The sequence below is a fragment of the Pelodiscus sinensis genome, chromosome 29 (genome assembly GCF_049634645.1).
Source record: "Pelodiscus sinensis isolate JC-2024 chromosome 29, ASM4963464v1, whole genome shotgun sequence".
Taxonomy (NCBI): Eukaryota; Metazoa; Chordata; order Testudines; family Trionychidae; genus Pelodiscus; species Pelodiscus sinensis.
The window spans coordinates 15,277,589-15,299,156 of NC_134739.1; the positions used below are offsets into that span (position 1 = coordinate 15,277,589).

General features: G+C 64.7%; 1 protein-coding gene across 2 annotated transcripts; it reads left to right on the forward strand.

The window, feature by feature from the left end:
• The first annotated feature begins 2,578 nt into the window (after positions 1–2,578).
• PDK2 (pyruvate dehydrogenase kinase 2) lies at positions 2,579–21,568 on the forward strand. Of its 2 annotated transcripts, XM_075911747.1 has the most exons (11): positions 2,579–2,737; positions 7,671–7,812; positions 12,906–12,977; positions 15,309–15,493; positions 16,607–16,696; positions 17,061–17,138; positions 17,436–17,512; positions 18,359–18,457; positions 19,175–19,282; positions 19,499–19,612; positions 20,356–21,568. In XM_075911747.1, the coding sequence occupies exons 1-11, from the start codon at positions 2,632–2,634 to the stop codon at positions 20,494–20,496; spliced, it is 1,212 nt and encodes a 403-aa protein (XP_075767862.1). In that variant the 5' UTR covers positions 2,579–2,631; the 3' UTR covers positions 20,497–21,568. The 2 variants fall into 2 exon arrangements, with proteins under 2 accessions (XP_075767862.1, XP_075767863.1); XM_075911748.1 differs by lacking the exon at positions 12,906–12,977.

A 21,568-nucleotide genomic window follows, 5' to 3' on the forward strand; every position in this document is an offset into this window, starting at 1 on the left:
GCTAAGGTCTGCGGGGTGACACTAGCAAAGAGGGTTGGTGGCGAGCTTGGGATCCAGAGAATGCCACGGTCCGTCATCAGCCAACCAGCTCGATAAGGAACCCCCCTTTGGATTTGTTACAGCCAAATTGTGGCAGACACTTCACCAGCATCCTGGGAAACCGCACGTGGCCCATGGGAGGGCTGACGTTAGCCCGTTTGAAAACTAGAAAGGAAAGCAGCATTTTGTGGGGGTGGACTGGGGGGGTAGAGATGCAAAGCAAGAGGAAGAATCTAGCTAATTAAGCTATAGGCTGCTGGCTTTGCCCCCTCAGCTTTTCACTCTGTGTTTATACAGCGCCTAGCGCAAGGGGTTCTGGTCTGGGGGGCGGCTGTTAGCTGCTACCCCAGTACCATTAGCCATAACACACTGTTTTGGAGCACTGGAGAATCTGCAGGAGCAGACAGTCTGTGGCCACCAGAGGGCGCTGCGGTACTTCGCTATGAGACCCTAGTGGCTGTGCACGGTTGCTGCTGTGGGGCTGGGCTAGCCTGGCTGGCACAGAGGGGCAGAGCAAAGGTCTATTTAGCCCAGTAGCCCGGCTTCACAGGGACCCAACAGAACAGGCAACTGCTGACTGGTCCAGACCCCGTCGCCCATTCCCAGCTTCTGGCAAACAAAGGGGAGAGGCTCAAGGGGTGGGGCTGCAGGGAGAGGTGCGGGGGAGGGGCGCTGCACGGTGCCCTGTTAAGGGAAGAGTTGGAGGGGCCCACAGGGTATCTTGGGCAGGGAGGCATTCAAGGGGCCATTGTGGGGGCGGGGAGAGGGAGGGATGCAGGGCAACCCAGCCAGGGAGGTGTTCAAGCTGCTGGGGGTGGGGGGGCAGTGGGTCACCCTGGGCAGGGAGGGGTTCAGGAGGTTATAGGGGGCAGTGAGACATCCTGGGTAGGGAGGCGTTCAGGCGAGCAGGGGGTTCCATCCTTGCCTATCTTGGCAAGTAGCTATTGATGGATCTATCCTTCAGAAACTTATCGTTTGGCCTTCACAACATTAACCAGCAAGGAGTTCCACAGGTTGGCTGTGCATGGTGTGAAGAAATACTTCTTTTGGTTCCATTTAAATCCACTCCCTCTTAATTCGTTTGGGTGACCCCTGGTTCTTGTGTTCTCTAAAGGCATCAACAGCCCTTACTTTCTCCACGTCATTCCTTCAGGACACTTGGTGAATACCATGTGGGTGTGGTGACTTGTTTAACTTGATCCATTCGTTCTAACCCCTCCTCTGCTGACACTTCTCCATCAGGGACAGTTCTGCAGATTTACCGCCTACCGAGAATGGCTTGGGCACAGAAATCTCCCTCGCATCCTCTGCAGCGAGGACTGACACAAAGTGCTTGTAGCTTCTCCGCAAGGGCCTTGGCTTCCTGGCATGCTGCTGTAGCCCCTGCCTCGTCCAGTGGCCCGACCGTGTGGCAGGGTTCCTGCTTCTGGGGCATGGGGAGGGAGCCTGAGCACAAGGTCCAGATCCCCAAAGCTATCTAGGTGCCTAAGTCTAATTGCTTCCCATGGGAGTTAGGTACCTAACGACCGTCGAGGCTGTAGGTCTGCAGGAGGAGGGTCACTGAGCGCAGTCCCTGCTGCCACAGCCTGCTGGGTCAGGCACCAACCCGGACAAGCTACTGGCCTGCAGCTGACACGTGTCCTGTAGCTGAGACGTGCACAAACAGAGACAGACAGATACAGAAACACAGATGTGCGCGCACCCAGACACACACACCCAGACACACACACACAGACACACACACCCAGACACACACACACAGACACACACAGACACACGCAGACACACACACAGATGCACACACACAGACAGACACACGCACACAGATACACACACACACACAGACATACACACACAGATACACACAGACACACACACACACCCAGACAGATACACGCACCCAGACACACACACAGACACACACACACACACACACACCCAGACACACACACAGACAGACACACGCACCCAGACACACACACACAGACACACACACACACACCCAGACAGATACACGCACCCAGACACACACACAGACACACACACACACACACACACACACACCCAGACACACACACACAGACAGATACACGCACCCAGACACACACACACAGACACACACACACACCCAGACCCAGACAGACACACACACACACACACACACGGACAGATACACGCACCCAGACACACACACACACACCCAGACCCAGACAGACACACACACACACACACACACCCAGACAGATACACACACACACACACACACCCAGACACACACACCCAGACAGATACACGCACCCAGACCCACACACACACACACACACACACACACCCAGACCCACACACACACACACACACACACACACACACACACGGACAGTCAGGCTGGGGGGAGGCTGCTCCGGACGCCCCGAGATCAGGGCCCTTCCCCGCTACGGCCGCGGGGAGCAAGGGGCGGGGCGGGCAGGCAGCGTGAGGGGCGGGGCTAAGGGAGGGGGCGGGGCGGGCGCGGGGCACGTGGGCCGGCGCGCTGCCATTGGCGGGGCGGGGCCGGGGGCGGGGCGAGCTGTCAGTCGGTGGGAGCGCGGCGCGATGCGGCTGCTGCGGGCGCTGCTGGGGCGCGCGGCGCGGGCCTACATCGATCGCTTCAGCAAGTTCTCGCCCTCGCCGCTCTCCATCCAGCAGTTCCTGGACTTCGGTACGCCCCGCCCCCCGCCGCGGGACCGCCCCGCCCCCCGCCGCGGGACCGCCCCCCGCTCTGCGCCCCGCCCCGGGACCGCCCCGCCCCCCGCCGCGGGACCGCCCCCCGCTCTGCGCCCCGCCCCCCGCCGCGGGACCGCCCCGCCCCCCGCCCTGCGCCCCGCCCCCCGCCGCGGGACCGCCCCGCCCCCCGCCCTGCGCCCCGCCCCCCGCCGCGGGACCGCCCCGCCCCCCGCTCTGCGCCCCGCCCCCCGCCGCGGGACCGCCCCGCCCCCCGCCGCGGGACCGCCCCGCCCCCCGCCCTGCGCCCCGCCCCCCGCCGCGGGACCGCCCCGCCCCCCGCCCTGCGCCCCGCCCCCCGCCGCGGGACCGCCCCGCCCCCCGCTCTGCGCCCCGCCCCCCGCTCTCCGCCCCGCCCCTCGGGTATGTGCCCCCAACCCCACCCCCAGGTAACGACGCCCCTTAACTCCACTAATCGCCCCGCCTGCCCCCTCTCCATATCTGCCCCCACCCCCAAGAAAATACCCCAGGGCCCCGCCCCCAGCCGGGTAGCCCCGAAGGGCCCGTGGGGTGGGTGGGCCTGTCGAGTGGCCCGACTGGGGTCTGAGTCCTGGGGGCTCAGACAGGTGGGGCAGGCTGCCCCCTGGGTAAGGGGTCGGGGCTGGGGGGCGGCTCTTGCGGGAGGTGGATGAGCCCCCCCGACTCAGTGGGTCGGGGCTGGGGGGCGGCTCTTTCGGGAGGTGGATGAGCCCCCGACTCAGTGGGTCGGGGCTGGGGGGCGGCTCTTGCGGGAGGTGGATGAGCCCCCCGACTCAGTGGGTTGGGGCTGGGGGGAGGCTCTTTCGGGAGGTGGATGAGCCCCCGACTCAGTGGGTCGGGGCTGGGGGGCGGCTCTTGCGGGAGGTGGATGAGCCCCCCCGACTCAGTGGGTCGGGGCTGGGGGGCGGCTCTTGCGGGAGGTGGATGAGCCCCCGACTCAGTGGGTCGGGGCTGGGGGGCGGCTCTTGTGGGAGGTGGATGAGCCCCCCGACTCAGTGGGTCGGGGCTGGGGGGCGGCTCTTGCGGGAGGTGGATGAGCCCCCGACTCAGTGGGTCGGGGCTGGGGGGCGGCTCTTGCGGGAGGTGGATGAGCCCCCCCGACTCAGTGGGTCGGGGCTGGGGGGCGGCTCTTGCGGGAGGTGGATGAGCCCCCCCGACTCAGTGGGTCGGGGCTGGGGGGTGGCTCTTGCGGGAGGTGGATGAGCCCCCCCGACTCAGTGGGTCGGGGCTGGGGGGCGGCTCTTGCGGGAGCACATCCCTTTGGGATGGGGGTAGAACGCCCCCCTCTCCCGGGCACTTCCCAGCCTGCTAGCTAGAATGGGGCTCCTGGGCCCTGTTCCTGGCCCTGCTGCTGACTCCCTTCTCAGCTCCGTGCCTCAATTTCCCCCACCATTGCATGGGGTTAGTGAGACTGAGCGTGTGCTGGCAGTGGGGGCGTGCTCATACTGTGTCCAGTGCCCTTTGTCGCCTCTTAGAACCATTCACGGCTCCTGCAGCCTGGAGGCGGCTCCCAGCCCCCCACCACTAAGTGTCCCTGGTGCCCATTTCGCTCGACTTCTCTTTTGGGCAGCAATGGAAGCAGAAGGCCCCGGCCGTGCCTGGCTGGCTCGCGCTGCATGGCCGCCTGCCGACGCATGCTGCGCGGTGTGCACGCTCCTCTCCTTCCCGGCCGGTCTCACTGCAGCGGCACCCGGTGCCCGCGGAACAGGCTGTGCCGGTGGTCAGCTGGGAACGTGCCGTGGCTCGGGTTACGGCTGCACGGTTGGGTGCACAGCTGTGGCCTTGTTTACCAGCCTCCCACCTGTCTCCTTAGAGCCCTCTGCTCTGACTCTGATCATCGCGCCCTATTGTTTTCCTCCTCCAGACCCGCCTGGAGATTGGGGCCCATGGCCCTGACCTTGACCGGCCAGGGGGCGGTTTTGTTGGCTGGGTTCCTTGCAGAACGTGGAGCTGCTGCCAGTGTTGGGACAGATCTCTCGCAAGCAGGCTGTGCTGTATTTAGCCAAGGACAGGACGTCAGAGCTCAGGAACGCACAGCGACGCTTCTGCACTGCGTGTGCGGAATGCTGCACGTACCACGTGTGCCAGGCGCTGCTCTCTGGGGTCACCTCTGTGCTGCCCCAGCCCTGTAGCGCTAGCGCACCTAGCCCCCGCGGCAGACACCTGCCCTACCTGCCGGCAGTTTCCCTCTCGTCTCCCCCATCCAGGTGCAGATGGGGGATGCGACCAGGGAGCCAGGTCAGTGGTGCTTACTGGGGACTGTAACCTCTGTCTGGCAGCAGCTCACAGCGGGCGGAGGGCTGGTGCAGTCCTGTGGGGTCAGGAGCCAGCTGCCCCAGGTGGGGAGAGGGGGCGGCACCAGCAGCAGAGCTTTGTGTGGGGTGGGTGCTGGGAACAGAAGCCGGCCCCACTTCGGGGGAGTGGGATCCCGCTTCATCAGTTAACTGGTTAAACCGTAGGCTTCGCCGGTTAATTGATTTGATTCCACATCCCTAGTGCATGTTTGCCATCTGTGGACAGGATGCGCACGGGGGCATGTGCACGTGCACCGCCAGCAGCAATGAAAACCCGGCCGAGCGCCCACAGCTAAGCAACTGGGCGGCGTTTGAACCTCTCTTGAGCGGCCGCACAAGCGCCCAGCTTACGGGGAACGCTGCCGTCTGATGGTACCTCTGGCCTGCCGCGAGTAATGGGGGGTCCTGGTTTGATTCTCAGAGGGAGCCTGAGAAATGGCTCCTGCGCCCAGGGAAAGCAGCTGACGTGCAGATTATCCCCCGGGAAGCAGTGACGGGAGACACCAGGGCAGGCCTCCTTGGAGCGACGGGTGCTGCTGGAGGGATGTGAGGCACAGCGAGGTCAGGGGACATGCTTGAGGTCACTCTGTGATTCAGTGGCAGAGCCCACCTCTCCTTTCCTCACGGGTGCAGGCCTTTGAATGGATGGGGTATTCTCCCAGTCTCCCACGTGGGGCAGGGCAAATCGGGCAGTTGGGCTGTTCAGAGCCAGCATGGCAGCCTGGGGTCAGTGTTAGGGATGTAATAGTGGAGTCGATTAACGGATAATCAAAAGCGTCTTGGTTAATGCTATGGACTATACGCATTTCCACAGACCCCGGTACCCCGCCCCCCAGTCTATTTTTAGCTGCTGCCTCTGAACCAGAAAGAGGCATGAGGGGGAGGGGCAGCTACTCGACTAGTGTGTCGACTATTCGAGAAGCATTGCGACTAGTCCTTCACGGCCCCAAGCCAGGCCTGCCCGGGAAGGCCAGTACGTTCAGAGTTCCGGTGCGTTCCTATCGTTTAGCTAGTTCTGGAAATAAAAAATAACCAAACTCGCAAGTCTGCCTGCGCACGGGCCTTCTCGCACTGGGACCTTCTGAGGCCTTGCTCGTTGGCTGAGCAGCAGGGCCGGCCGTACGCTGAGAAGTGGCCACCGCTCTGGTCTTCCGCACCAGTCACACTGCAATCAGGTGGAGTCAGGCTGGCGAGAAGGGGATCCAGTCTAGCACCCCCTGATAACGGGCACTGGAAAGAGAGCGCAGTGTGAGAGTGCTCTGTCCGGCAACTGAGGAACCCTTCCTTTCTTTATCGTTTTGTCTTTATGGCCCTCGCTCTACTGTCGATCTGTGTGGCCTCTGTCTGGTTTTGAATTGTTTGTGCCTGCTGTGTAATTTATTTTGCAAGGCGTCAGGTCATTGAGGCGGTGGGATATAATTGGCCAGAGAATTATGTGCGGATTGGTTAGTAACAGTTCAGTGAAATGATTGGTTAGGGTACAGCTGACCAGAGCTCACATTGGACTGTAAATGCCAGTAGTGGGCAGCCTGCGCCCCTCAGGGTTCTGTGTGGCTCTACTGTTTCCCACGTGCGGGGTTGCTAGACTCTGCTGGTTTCAGTTTGTTTCCTGCTGTATTGCTAGAGTGACCCACACGTGAAGCCAGAGCAGGTGAAATGGGGTGTCTGCTAATTGCACCCAGCACTGCCGGGGAGAGCCGGGCGCTCCCTCTGCATCCCGTCCCAGCGCTGCTCCAGTTCGACCTGCACCCCCCACATTGTAGGGATGCAAGTGCAGTGAGCACAATGGCCCTGGCCCGGGAGCCCGCCTTGGTAACGACAGTCCTGCGTCCCACTGAGATGGAGGCCGCGCATGTAGCCCACGCACCAGCCTCGGTTGCCCCTCGCTGCTAGATGCTGAGGTCAGACGGGAAGTAGGGGAAGGAAATTTCCGTCATGTTTGCTAAGGGGGGGGCGGTAACAAGGAAGAGGGAGGGAGAACAGGGACTCGGAGCTGGGACCAGACCCCTGGGGACCAGACTCGATGGGTGTTTAGATTTAAGCCTGACTGGTGTCAAAGGCTTCGGAATAGGCTTGCCTGGGAAGGAACCCGATAAACGGTGCGTTGCCTGCACTTCAGCCTCCTGGTCTCCTGCTGTTGGTCTGCACGAGAAGGTCCGGGGAGGGGGTGAAGGGGAAGCTCTCTACCAGCATGTGACCTTCCTGGTGGGTCTCCCATCCCCTGGACCCTGCTGGGGCTCAGCAGGTGGCTAAGCTGACTCCAGGGGGAGAGGGTGAGCAGCAGATGGGATGCGATGGGGGGGGACAGCTCAAGGCCGGGTGGGCAGAAAGCTGTCCCCTCTTGTGGCCTTGTGGTTGGACTGGTGGGAGCTCCACTCCGCGGGGCGCGAGGGGGTATGTCTGAGAGGGGGCTGTGGAAGGGACATGGGTAAGAAGCCAGTGAGGGCTGCAGGAGCCCGGTAAACCCCCTGGCTTGGGCACAGCAGTAAGAACCTGGGGGTCCAGCTGAGCTGATACCGGGGGCAGGACAAGTGGGGTCTCCTGAAGAGATGGATGCCTCAGGCTTGGGGGCCACTGAGATTCTGCCTCTGTCTCTAGGGTCCAGCAATGCCTGTGAGAAAACCTCCTTCGCCTTCCTCCGTCAGGAGCTGCCCGTCCGACTGGCCAACATCATGAAGGAGATCAACCTGCTGCCAGACCGGGTGATCAGCACGCCCTCGGTGCAGCTGGTGCAGAGCTGGTGAGTCGGGGGCACCGCCAGTGGCGTGCGGCGGGTAGCACTGCTAGCTGGCGTGTGCCAGGCTGCCTGTGTGCCCCTGTATCCCACCGCACCCACCAACTCTCTCTCATCTGCTCTGGGCTTACACCTGTCAGACACGAGAGGAGAAAGAGGGTGGCAGCTCCGAGTTCCCTGCCAGATGAACTCTAGAATGGGCGTGCTGGGTGCTTTGGGGGCTTGCGTGTCTGATCCCTTTGGCCGTGGCCGTGCGGGTGCAGGCACCTAGCGGGAGACAAATTGCAGTGAAAGCTGGGGCGGGGAGGCATCTCAGTCTCTAGAGCCCACGTCCAGACCCGGGGCTCGTCGACCCTTGAAATGCTACACTGGCCCGAGTTGCCGCTGTCCCACTTCCGTGGAGGTCCCCCCCCCCCCGGTGTGGATATTCCGTGCGAAGCGGGGGAGGAAGTCTCCCTTCGCCCTAGCGCTCTGCACTGGGGGTGGCTCCCTTTAAGGGTGGGGCCGGCCGTGGCTGGTCCACGACCCTCGGGCTAGCTGAGCCGACGTGGTGCAGAGCAGGCCTGGCACACAGCTTGGGCCTTGGCCGCCAGAGGAGGCCGGGCTTGGCCCCGGAAAGGCCAGCAAGCTGGTGATCCTCAGCGTGGCCTGGCTTCCTAGACCAGCCCCGGGGAGCTCGTTCAGGGGAGCCAGGCCGAGGGCCCGCCCAGCTCACAGCCCTTGGCTTTTTCCACCTGCCCTGGACAGAGGCGGCCGGGTCCAGCTGAAGGGCAGGGAGATTTCCAGCCGCCCTTGGAGCCGGGGGACATGGGGAAGCCAGCGGCTGCATCTGTGCCCCCCACAGGCAACAGGTTTGGGGCATCGACTGTCTCTAACCTGGCAGCCCGCTGGCCCTGAAGCCTCGGGTGGATTTTTCCTTCCCCTTGTGCTGGCTTGGCTCACTTGGTCATTTGTAACTCCCCAGTCTGCAGGTGATTCCCAGCTCTGCCCTCCTGGTTCCCTCTGATAGCCATGCCCTCGGCTCCTTGTCCCCCCCTCCTCCTCCCCACTCCCTTCTCCCCAGTTTATTTTGCGTCTGCACACCCTGAAGGCAGCACTCCGGGCGTCTGAAGCAGGGGCCGTGCCCACGAAAGCTCATGGCCCCACCGACATGGTTCCTGAGTCTCTTATCCTGTACAGACTAAGTGGGCTCCCCGGAAGCTTTGGGCGCCAGCTGCTGGGAGCCAGGAGCCCTGTAAGCCTGGGCACGGGCAGGCCGCCTGCAGGGGAACGTCTGTCTCCGATCCTGCCGCCCCACACCAGGCCCCAGGCAGCAGCAGCTGAACTTTGCCCGACTTTCTGGGCCTGGGAACCACGTGACGGCTTGTTTGTGCAGTCAGGCGGCAATTTCCTCCCCCGCGTCCCGCCGCATCCGGACCAGCTGAACCCGCCGCGAGGGGCTGGGGCCTGAGTTCACGGTGCCCTGGGCTGCCTGCGGCTGGGTCGGCTGCCCCCTGCAATCCCCCCCGGCTCCCGGTGCACATGGGAGCCCGGCGCTGCCTGCTCCCCTGGCGAGGAAGGGGGGGCTTGTAACCTGTGCGGTGAATCTGTGGGGTCTCAGCACCCCCGGGGCGAGGGCTGGGGGGCTGGGTTGGGCCACTTCAGCCTTCCCATCTGCTCCCTCCTTCCCTGCCCCAGGTCTGTCCCCGCAGCCCCTGGCAGGTCCCCGGGCTGCCCCCCCGTCCAGCGAGAGGCTCCGCAGCCTTCACGTCGGCTCAGGTGGCTCGAGGCCCGCGGGAGACCCCGTCACGGTGCCCCTCGAGCCATCGCTGGGGTTGGCCCTGGAGCGGCTTCTCTTGCCCGACAGGCACATTGCTCCACCAATGCCCTTGCCCCCAGCAGCTATTCCAGCCCTGGGCCCCTGGGCCCCCCCTCCGGCTCTGGCCCCCGCGCAGATCTGTCCAGGCGCCCCAGTGCTTCCCTGCGCCCCCCTCTGGCTCTGGCCCCCGTGCAGCTCTGTCCAGGCGCCCCAGTGCTTCCTTGCACCCCCCTCTGGCTCTGGCCCCCGTGCAGATCTGTCCAGGCGCCCCAGTGCTTCCCTGCGCCCCCCTCTGGCTCTGGCCCCCGCGCAGATCTGTCCAGGCGCCCCAGTGCTTCCCTGCGCCCCCCTCTGGCTCTGGCCCCCGCGCAGCTCTGTCCAGGCGCCCCAGTGCTTCCCTGCACCCCCCTCTGGCTCTGGCCCCCGCGCAGCTCTGTCCAGGCGCCCCAGTGCTTCCTTGCACCCCCCCTCTGGCTCTGGCCCCCGCGCAGCTCTGTCCAGGCGCCCCAGTGCTTCCCTGCACCCCCCTCTGGCTCTGGCCCCCGCGCAGATCTGTCCAGGCGCCCCAGTGCTTCCCTGCACCCCCCTCTGGCTCTGGCCCCCGCGCAGCCCTGTCCAGGCGCCCCAGTGCTTCCTTGCACCCCCCTCTGGCTCTGGCCCCCGTGCAGATCTGTCCAGGCGCCCCAGTACTTCCTTGCACCCCCCTCTGGCTCTGGCCCCCGTGCAGCTCTGTCCAGGCGCCCCAGTGCTTCCTTGCACCCCCCTCTGGCTCTGGCCCCCGTGCAGATCTGTCCAGGCGCCCCAGTGCTTCCTTGCACCCCCCTCTGGCTCTGGCCCCCGTGCAGATCTGTCCAGGCGCCCCAGTGCTTCCTTGCACCCCCCTCTGGCTCTGGCCCCTGCGCAGCTCTGTCCAGGTGCCCCAGTGCTTCCCTGCGCCCCCCCTCTGGCTCTGGCCCCCGTGCAGATCTGTCCAGGCGCCCCAGTGCTTCCCTGCGCCCCCCCTCTGGCTCTGGCCCCTGCGCAGCTCTGTCCAGGTGCCCCAGTGCTTCCCTGCACCCCCCTCTGGCTCTGGCCCCTGCGCAGATCTGTCCAGGCGCCCCAGTGCTTCCCTGCACCCCCCTCTGGCTCTGGCCCCCGTGCAGATCTGTCCAGGCGCCCCAGTGCTTCCCTGCACCCCCCTCTGGCTCTGGCCCCCGTGCAGATCTGTCCAGGCGCCCCAGTGCTTCCTTGCACCCCCCTCTGGCTCTGGCCCCCGTGCAGATCTGTCCAGGCGCCCCAGTGCTTCCCTGCACCCCCCTCTGGCTCTGGCCCCTGCGCAGATCTGTCCAGGCGCCCCAGTGCTTCCTTGCACCCCCCTCTGGCTCTGGCCCCCGTGCAGCTCTGTCCAGGCGCCCCAGTGCTTCCCTGCACCCCCCTCTGGCTCTGGCCCCCGTGCAGATCTGTCCAGGCGCCCCAGTGCTTCCCTGCACCCCCCTCTGGCTCTGGCCCCCGTGCAGATCTGTCCAGGCGCCCCAGTGCTTCCCTGCGCCCCCCTCTGGCTCTGGCTCCCGTGCAGCTCTGTCCAGGCGCCCCAGTGCTTCCCTGCGCCCCCCTCTGGCTCTGGCCCCTGCGCAGCTCTGTCCAGGCGCCCCAGTGCTTCCCTGCGCCCCCCTCTGGCTCTGGCCCCCGCGCAGCCCTGTCCAGGCGCCCCAGTGCTTCCCTGCACCCCCCTCCGGCTCTGGCCCCCGCGCAGCTCTGTCCAGGCGCCCCAGTGCTTCCTTGCACCCCCCTCTGGCTCTGGCCCCCGCGCAGCTCTGTCCAGGCGCCCCAGTGCTTCCCTGCGCCCCCCTCTGGCTCTGGCCCCTGCGCAGCTCTGTCCAGGTGCCCCAGTGCTTCCCTGCACCCCCCTCTGGCTCTGGCCCCCGTGCAGCTCTGTCCAGGCGCCCCAGTGCTTCCTTGCACCCCCCTCTGGCTCTGGCCCCCGCGCAGCTCTGTCCAGGCGCCCCAGTGCTTCCCTGCGCCCCCCTCTGGCTCTGGCCCCCGCGCAGCTCTGTCCAGGCGCCCCAGTGCTTCCCTGCGCCCCCCTCTGGCTCTGGCCCCTGCGCAGCTCTGTCCAGGTGCCCCAGTGCTTCCTTGCACCCCCCTCTGGCTCTGGCCCCCGCGCAGATCTGTCCAGGTGCCCCAGTGCTTCCCTGCGCCCCCCTCCGGCTCTGGCCCCCGCGCAGCTCTGTCCAGGCGCCCCAGTGCTTCCCTGCGCCCCCCCTCTGGCTATACCAGCCCTGTCTCCATGCACGCAGCCGTGCCAGTCCCCTTCCATCCTGCTCTGTGGCTCCCCTGCTGTTTCTGCCCTGGGACCCATGGATGTCCGTCCGTCCGTCCTTCCTTCTGGCCCCCCTGCGATTGCAGCCGTCCCCTCCCCCCGCTCTGCACCAGATGCCCAACCTTGTTCCAGACCAGCCGTGTGTCTGCCTGGCCAGGGCCCGCCACTGCAGCCTCGCTTCCCCGTGCTGAGCTGCCTGGCGGCCCCTATCTCGAGGCGCACAGCCCCTGTGCCCACCCTCCTGCCCGCTGGGTCCCCGCGGGGTGCTGGTCCCCCTGCTGGGCTCACAGGGCTGGCCCTTTGCAGCTGCTTCCCTGCAGCCTGATCCCCAGGGCAGTGCCCCGGCCTGGGAGACCGTTCTGCGCCCAGCCTGCCAGGGCCCTCGGCACGGAGCCGTGTGTCTGAAGGGAATCTGCCTCCCGGGAGGGGACAGGCTGCTACCGTGCTGAGGGGCTGCCTGGGCCGCGCAGGCTGCGGAGAGCCGGGGCGCTGCGTGTCCTGAGGCCTCGGCAGGGCGTCGCTGGCCCCAGCTGGTCCGCCCGCAGCACGTCCTGTCAGGCTGGGCACCGGGGGGGGCAGGGCTGGGCCCCCGACAGGCCCCTCTGGACCGTGCCGTGGGGGTGGGGAATGCCTGGCAGGTGAAGCTAAGCAGGGCCGCGCTGGTTGCTGGGTGGGTGAGAGACCCGGGGCTGCTGGGAGCTGAGCGGGGAGCTGTGGGGGGTCAGCGCTAGCCCAGCCCTGCCGCAGCGCACGCGGGCGGGTGGTGCTGCTGGAGGTGCCGAGCCGAGCGGCGCTCCTGGCTGGTGAAGGTCCCGGGGGGGCTGCGGCTGCTTCCCCCGCCGGCCTGGGCGCCGCGTGCTGCGTCTCGGCCCTGTGGCCCCGGGCAGTGGTGGGAATGACCCTCCCAGTGTCCCGAGAGCCAGGAGGGGGGAGGGGCCGCTCTGCGTGGATCGGGGCTCCGAGCGCGTGGCTGCGGTGCCAGGGTCCCTTTCCCGCCCACAGGTACGTGCAGAGCTTGCTGGACATTATGGAGTTCCTGGACAAAGACCCCGAGGACCAAGCCACGCTGGGACAGTAAGTGGGGCATGGGCTGCCGGGGTTGGAGCACAGGGTCCTGGCCGGCCCCTCTCCGCTGACCGCCCGGGCCCCACGGCTGGAGTCACCCCTCACCCCGCCCCGGTCCGCGGAGCCCCTCACCGGGCCTGTGCGCAGCCACTGGAGAGTCCCTTGGCGTGAGGCCCAGCCACACGGGCTCTGGCCACGGCACCACGCTGAGGTGGTTATCCAGGGAACCCGGCTCCTCTGAGTCGCTGCTTCCCACGCCCCCTCTCCATCCCACCTGGGTTCACGGCCTCCTGCCTTTCGTGGGCTTGGGGCCGTTTAACCGGGCGTCCCCCCAACACGAACGTGTCCTCCGCCGGTTTGCTCCCCGCATGACGCTGTCCCCCGGGTCCCGAGCGGTGCTGGCCGACTCATCGCCTCAGACCAAGCACCAGTCCCTGGGCGGCCCTGTTAGAAACAGCCGGGCCCAGAGCTACCTCCCACGACCGACGCTGTGGGAATAGGCTTGCAGTCCCTCTGAGGCGCCGCGTCAGCGCCATAAAACCCAAGTTCAAATCAAAGTGTCATCAGTAGAGCCCTGCAGATCCATGGATATCCGCTTTCCAGCCACAGGTCTCCGGGCTCCTTTCTGCAGATATGGATGCAGAGACAAGTTTTGGATCTGGAACCTGCCGATTTGCAGATACAAAATGGGTATCGGTGCGGGCTCTAGTCATGGGGCACTCAGGGAAGGCCTTGGGGAAGTCTGTGTGTGCTCCCTGCAGTGTATCCGCCAGCCCTGTACCCTTGTCACAGAAAGGTAACAGGTTGTGGGATAAGACCCACGTCCGAGGAACCCACGCTGCGTGGCTGGAAGGGCATCGTGAGCCTCCAGTCATCTGACAGTCTCAGATGACCGTCTCTGTGGCTTTCCTTGGAATCCACGTCTGCCACGGCGTTGTGCAGCTCACCGGTCCTTCGCCCCTTTCGATACCGGAGCTGCAGTGGCAGGCCTCCAGTCTGGACTGTCTCCCCTTTGCAAGGCTGGTTAAAAATGAACGTTAGTGGTTCAGCTGGCTCCGTTCAGGCCCTGGGTGTAAGAGACGTGGGCCTCTTGGTTTGAAATGTTTCATTTTACCAGCTGCTCCCTCACATCCAGATGGGAGCTTTGTGTTCCATCCACAACACTGTGTGCGACAGGCACGCTCCTGCGCCTGCTCCTGCTCCTGCTCCTGCGCCTGCGCCTGCGCCTGCTCCTGCGCCTGCGCCTGCGCCTGCGCCTGCGCCTGCTCCTGCTCCTGCGCCTGCGCCTGCGCCTGCGCCTGCGCCTGCGCCTGCGCCTGCTCCTGCGCCTGCGCCTGCGCCTGCGCCTGCGCCTGCGCCTGCTCCTGCGCCTGCGCCTGCTCCTGCGCCTGCGCCTGCGCCTGCTCCTGCGCCTGCTCCTGCGCCTGCGCCTGCTCCTGCGCCTGCGCCTGCTCCTGCTCCTGCTCCTGCTCCTGCTCCTGCGCCTGCGCCTGCTCCTGCGCCTGCTCCTGCGCCTGCTCCTGCGCCTGCTCCTGCGCCTGCGCCTGCGCCTGCTCCATTCCAGACACACAGCGGGGCTGTCCCTGCTGCCTTCCCTGTGTCGCTATTGATGATTTTACCATCTGCCTCTAGCCACGGGCCGATACCTGACCAAGGAGTCCTTTTGCATGGCCCCATTGAATGGGGCGGGACCCTTTTCTAGCCCCGCCCCAGGCTGGGCTGAGCTGAGCTGGATCTTCAAGATGAGTGAGAAAATGTCAGTGACAAACTCCATTGGTCCAGAGCGGAATCCCACCTCGGATGTTACATGCTGGAGATCTGTGTCCGCTGTGCAGCGGGTCTGCTCCGGGATTTCCCAGCCGGCTGCATTAGGGTTAGCATTGGGGCCAGAACCTGGACTGGATTCCTGTGCCTCCCTGGAATGGACTGGGGGTCTCGGTGCCCCTTACTGTGGCTCCGGTTGCCGGCTGTGCTCTTGGCTCGTGCTGGGACAGGGTGGGCGAACTGGGGCCCCGGGCTGTGTCCAGCCCATCAGACCTTTTAATCGGGCTCCGTGCAGCCCCCGCCCCAAGGGCCAGCTCTGCAGCTCCCATTGGCTGGGAGCTGCGGGGGCGGCCCCTGCAGACAGGCGGCACATGGAGCCAATGCCCTGTCACCGGGTAGGAGCCGGCTGGGGCATGTGCTGCCTGGAGCCTGCCCCGATTCCCGTCCTGCGCCCCATGCGGGGAGCGTTCATGGCCTGCACCCAGCGCCCATACTGAGACGTGGCCCTCAGGCCAAAAAGTTCACTCCCCTCCCCCCGTTCCGGTGGCTTAACCCCCCTGCTCTCCCTCCTGCCAGGTTCACGGACGCCCTCATCACCATCCGTAACCGGCACAATGACGTGGTGCCCACCATGGCACAGGGGGTGATCGAGTACAAGGAGACCTACGGGGACGACCCCGTGTCCAACCAGAACATCCAGTACTTCCTGGACCGCTTCTACCTTAGCCGCATCTCCATCCGCATGCTGATCAACCAGCACTGTGAGCGAGGGGCCGCCCGCCTGCTGCCCCGGCACTGGGGAGGGGCGAGAGCCTGCAGGGATAGACGGGGAAGGGAGGGCCTGCAGGGCTGTGGAATGAGGCCGGGGTCAGATGCTGTGGTGATGGGCACAGTACTGAGGATATACATGGGTGGACTCGAGGGGGAACAGACCCGGTGAGCGGGCGATTCCAGTAAGGGACTGGGGCCGCGGATGGGGCAGGAGAAAGCGAAACTGTCATGCCTGTTCTTGGTCCTCCTGGGGTCCCCGTCACCCTTGGACTCATATAGTTCAGTCTAGGTTGATGACCCCCCCCCCATGCACATCTCCCCTCTCCTCCACCTGCGGCACTCCCTGGGAGCTGAGACTCAAGTGCCACCTGTGGGAGAAAAATCAAATAACTCCAATTGTGTCTAAAGGGGGGGCTGTGCAGGAAATCAAAACTCTCTGAAAGAAAACTGCTGTAAGGGTTAAAAGTTTTCCAGACCTCTCTCCCTGTAACAGAGAGAAATCAAATTAGCTCTAATCAAGACCCTTCCAATGCCTCCCATCTCAAGTTCATGGAGACTCCTAGTCTGTCACAATTTGTCATGTAAACCCTTATCTTTGTCACAATTTGCCTTGTAGACTCCTCCACTCAAGTTCTCATGTGGCTTTGTGTACTGTAAAAACTTACTTCTAGCACTCCTGGGGTGAACAGAAGTCTCAGAGTACTTCTGCTGAGACTTTGATATGTTAAAGAGAAACAATCCACAACTGAGCTATCTGATCATACTGTATAAAGACTCCCTGAATCTGTCTGTCAGGGCTGCTGCTTCACTCTTGGAAGTGACAGCCTGCATGCATGCATCATAAAGTTTTCTCTTTTAGGTTTCTTTCCTGCCTCACTGATTTGACCTCCGGCCTCGGACCCTTCTGGGGTCTCTGTACCCCAGGGGAGCGAGATTTCCCCTTCACACCCAGCTGATCAGCAGAGCGCCCATAGCCAGCAGCCTGTGTTCCTGTGGGTGGTGCACTGCTGCACATGCCTTGTGCACAGAACAAAATCTATTCTACACAGGGATGGGAAAAATTAGAGGGAGCACTGACTTCTGCTCCGTTTCTTTCCATGCAGCCCTGCTCTTCGACGGCAGCACCAATCCGGCTCACCCCAAGCACATCGGCAGCATCGACCCCCACTGTGACGTGTCGGAGGTGGTGAAAGGTCTGTGGGGTCCCTGGGGTGTCACTGGGGCCTCGGGGGAGGGGGCTAGCTGGCTCAGGGGATCAGCAGTCAGGTCACTGGTTCTGCTCCGGGCCAGACCAGCTGGGGCTGACGCCTTGGTGTGGGGCGTTCGGTGGCTCTTGGCTGAGGTGCTGATGGACGATCGTCGCCCAGCAGGCGCCAGAGAAGCCAGGCAGACACCGAGCTCTGGGCCCTAAGGGAGGTCTCTGCCGGGCAGGGCAGCCCGGGGCAAGTTCCCCTTCTGAATTGCTGGTCTGCCCCTCGCCGAGCCCTGCGCGTGTCCGAGGGCTGAGCTCTGCTCTCCAGGGCAGAGCCGGGGCTGACCCCACCCTCCCTTCTCCAGACGCCTACCACATGGCCAAGCTGCTGTGCGACCAGTACTACATGGCCTCGCCCGAGCTGGAGATCCAGGAGGTCAGCGGTGAGTAGAGGGACCCGGCAGCCGCGGAGGAGCTTTCGGGTCACAGGGCAGCTGGCTCTGGAAGGGGAGCCGGGCCCTGCCTGGGCCGGGCTGAGGAAGGCAGCTGCAGGACTCCGGGTGGCTGGAGTGCGGGGCAGAGGCGCGGAGGAAGGGCCTCTAGCCCGCTTTGCACAGCGGCTGCTTTGCTGAGGCCTTGGTAGCTGAAGGCCAAAGGCAGGAGGGGCCCCAGTGGTCTGTGGGGTCGGCCCTTGGACTGGGGGGTCAGGCACTTACCGCCGTGTGCTCTTTCCCCTGCAGCCGGCAGTCTCAAGCAGCCGATCCACATTGTCTACGTCCCGTCTCACCTCTACCACATGCTCTTTGAGCTCTTCAAGGTACAGCTCCGGCCCCCGGGGCCTTCCCCTGCAGCACTCCTTGCTCTGCATGGAGGGGACGGAGCCATGGTGGAATTTGGCGTCCGGTCTGCCCAGAGGTAGCTTTTCCACTCCTGCCTCTGGTGGCGGGTGAGGTAGAGGCAAGGAAGTATGTGTCAGCTTTTAATGGGCAGCAGGTTTAAAACAAACAAAAGGAAATATTTCTTCACACAGCACACAGTCAACCTGTGGAACTCCTTGCCAGAGGACATTGTGAAGGCCAGGATTTTAACAGGGTTCAGAAAAGAGCTAGCGACATTCATGGAGGACAGAGCCAGGCTGGGTAGGGAGGGTGTCTCTAGTCTCTGTTTGTCAGAGGCTGGGAATAGGCGACGGGAGGGATCCCTTGATGATCCCCTTTCTATTCACTCCCTTTGGGGCACTGTTGGAAGACGGGATCCTGGGCTAGATGGACCTGTGGTCTGACCGAGCCCGGCTGGTCTTGTCTTTTCTTCTGGTTACAAGGTGGGCAAAGGAAAGCAGTTCTCAGCCACAGTATTGTTAATCTGTGGAACTCATTTCTGCAGGATTTTTTGCTGAGGGAACTAGCTTAGTAAACATTTTGGAGAAGGAATTGACTAATGGTAAATCCAGGGGCACCAGTTAGGAAGAAGGCGACCATCAGGCCTCTGCTTCAGAGCATCTGCAGATCTCTTCCTACCCTTACACATACTGCTGCAACGAGGTGCACTGGTGGATTTTATGCCGTCCTCAGGCATTCCGGCTGGCATGGTGCCAGGCCAGAGGGGGTGACGGTCTGTCATCACCAAATCCCCCACGACCCGCGTCCTGTCTGTTCCCTCGTAGAATGCCATGCGAGCCACTGTGGAGAGCCACGAGTCCAGCCTCCGGCTCCCCGCCATCAAAGTGCTGGTAGCCCTGGGTAAAGAGGATCTTTCTATCAAGGTAGGTGGCCTGGCGGAGGGCCCCGAGGCTAACAAGGAGCCCTTCGCATCAGCTGTAGAAGGGGCCGTGGCTAAGTGCCCAGAGAGCTGCTTGCATGCTGGGGGCCAGGCAGTGCCGCAGGGACACGGGGGCGTGTGCGCTAGGGGAGGGGAGGACGCGCCTGAATTCTGTTTGACCGACTTGCCGTCACCCTGGGACTGGGAGGGAGGCGTGTTGCCCTCCCCCCCACGCTGTCTGGCTTCCCTTTCCCCATGGGGCTCATCTCTGCGGCTGGCTGGGGTGCCCGTACCAGAGTTTGCTTGAACCCTGAGGGTTTTCGCCCTGCTCCCCCTGGCCTCACTAGGGCATTTGCTCCAGCCAGGAAGGCTGCACAGAAGGCCCCGTCACGGCCTGTGGACGCTTCCTCTACGTCAGCCAGCAGCAGGTGCTACTGGGGTTTCTCCCCAAATGCATGGAGGGGCATTGGTCCCGGTACGCTGAGCACTTGGGAGGCCACCGAGGAGAGAGTCCAATGCCACCCAGCTGATTAGCAGAGCGCCCATAGCTGGGTGGTGCACGTGCCCCCATGCCTCCGTGCATAGAACAAAATTATCCCGCACATGGGTGGGAACGCTTAGAGGGCGCGTTGGTGGCGGGTGGGCATGGCTCCCCTGCCGCTGCTCAGGGAGCCGAGAGCCAGGCGCGTGGGGGCTGCTGATGTGATTTCCCGTTGCGCAGATGAGCGACCGAGGGGGCGGGGTTCCGCTGCGGAAGATCGACCGGCTCTTCAGCTACATGTACTCCACGGCGCCGACCCCCCAGCCCGGCTCGGGTGGGACGCCCCTGGTATGTCGGGAGCAAGCCGGGGGCTTCGGGGGAGAGTGGGTTCCCTAACCCTCCCCCTCCAGCCTGCACACGCTCCGCTCGGCCTGGCGGGGGAGGAGGGGCCGGGGGGTTCCTGCTGGGTGGGGGGTGTTGGGGAGCCGGGCCCTGCTCTCGTTGGTCAGGCACTTGGCAGGGACCTCTTGACCGAACCCCCGCTGTCTTCTCCCCGCCCGCCAGGCTGGCTTTGGCTACGGCCTGCCCATTTCCAGACTCTATGCCAAGTACTTCCAGGGGGACCTGCAGCTCTTCTCCATGGAGGGCTTTGGGACAGACGCCGTCATCTACCTGAAGGTGCGTGACTCTCCTCCAGCCCGCTGGCTCGGGCCCTGGACACCTGTCCCGCCAGAGGCAGGGACCCCGTGGAGAGGGAGGGATCTGGCGGAGGTTGGGGGCCTGGCGTTCGCATCCCTGCTCGCCCCCAGACTCCTCAAGCGGGATGGCCCCAGGAGAAAGGGGGGGCTGCCCTCAGCGCTACCCTGCGGGGGTGGGGAGGGCATTAGAACCACTCCCCTGCTGCCGGGGGGGTCAGTGGGGTCCCCCCGATGGGGTGCTGCGCCCCCCAGCAGGGGAGCAGTTCTCCTCCCCCCACGGGCTCTTTCTTTGAACCCCCCCCCCCCCCCGAGCAATGTCCCGGTTTGACAAGACACTGACGCTTTCTCTCTCGCGTGGCCATGGCCAGGGACGGATTCCTTGTTACAAGCCAAGGTCTGACCGGCAGCCGCTGCCTGCCCCTCCCTTCCCCTCCACATGGCCCATGGGGCTTCGCTGGCAGATGATACCAAGAAGGGCCCTGGGGGCCAGGCCGCTGGGTTTCTTGGGGGAAGGCATCAGGCGCCCCGGGCTCCCAGCACTTCACAGGCCAGCCTGGCTTGAGAGCTACCGGGAGTCGGGGCCTGGAGGGGGACGGCAGAGGCTGGTCTAGAAACGCTGCTCCGGGGCACTTCCTGGAGGCTGGCTGGGCCCTGAGGATGCCGGGGGCCGGGGGCTCTGGGGAGGGGGCGCCCCCGTTCGCTGACCTGCCTTGCGTCCGGCAGGCCCTGTCGACAGAGTCCGTGGAGCGGCTGCCGGTGTATAACAAGTCGGCCTGGCGCCACTACCAGACCATCCAGGAGGCCGACGACTGGTGCGTGCCCAGTACGGAGCCCAAGAACACGTCCACCTACCGGGCGCCCTAGAGACGGAGGAGCCAGTGGGTGAGGTGGGGTGGGGGAGGGACTGTCCACACCACCCCACCCCACTGGCCAGTCTGGCTAAGCCCCGCCAGGAGGCGCGGGAGCTCGTTCCTTTCACAGTGTTAGTGTGCAGTCGGCTGAGCCCCCCGCCGCACCCTGGGGGGAGCCGGGCGGGCCCTGGGCAGCCCCCGGTGGGGGGGTTACCCACAATCCTTTTCTTCTGGGCCTCCACTTGCCATGAGAGTCAGGCTGGGGAGGCGCTTTTATGGTTCTGGGGGAGCAGCCCCAGGCCTGAGGACACTGAGGCAGGGGCAGCTGGGGGCTGGATGGGGCCCTGCTTGGAAAGGCAGGAGGCCGTGGGCTCAGGCTGCCTGTGGCGGAGGGGGTTGGGAGCTGAGGAGGGGGTGTCTCTGGGTCCATCTTGGACACAGGAATAGCCCAGTGGGTCCCTGAGCCAGCCCCCCGGGGGGGAGTCGGTGGGTGGTGAGCGGTGCAGGGAGGTGTGTGACCCTGGAGGGTGCCCTGGCTGCCCGTCTCTGTCCCGGGACAGCCCCAAGAGAAAGGGGGGGCTGCCCTCCGCGCTACCCTGCTGGGGGGGATGGGCATTAGAACTGCTCCCCTGCTGCCGGGGGGTGTCAGCGGGGTCCCCCCGACGGGGTGCAGCAGCCGCCCCGCTCCCCCTGCGTTTGGAGCCCGAGCCGGGCCGGTGGCTCCTGTTAGCTCAGAGCAGCTGCCGGGTCTGTCCGAGCTTGGGCCCCGTCCCCTCCCCGCCCGCGGGGCCCGTTTGCTCTGCAAGGCACAGGCAGGCCCTGGTCCCTCTGCCCCTCTCCCGGCCCTGCCTGACACGTCAGCTTCTCTGTCCTTGCTGGGGGCCCCCTCGCCCCCCACCTGCTGCCCCCTGTGTCTCCGCCCCGCGCCTGCCTGCGCCCACGCGTGGTTGTTTTCCACGGCACGCTTGTCTGTGCTCCGGAAGGGGCTGCCCGGCGACTGCTTTGTGCTCTGGGCAGAGCCCTGTTTCTGCCCAACACGGAGGGTTCAGCGCGTTGCTGATCAGTAAAGATGCCGTTGACCAAGA

Excerpts from the sequence above, each read along its gene's own strand:
- PDK2 (XM_075911747.1), top strand. The coding sequence starts at position 2,632 with ATGCGGCTGCTGCGGGCGCTGCTGGGGCGCGCGGCGCGGGCCTACATC. Across the intron at positions 17,139-17,435 it reads GGAGATCCAGGAGGTCAGCG|CCGGCAGTCTCAAGCAGCCG; the intron begins GTGAGTAGAGGG and ends TTTCCCCTGCAG. Across the intron at positions 19,283-19,498 it reads GCTCGGGTGGGACGCCCCTG|GCTGGCTTTGGCTACGGCCT; the intron begins GTATGTCGGGAG and ends CCCGCCCGCCAG.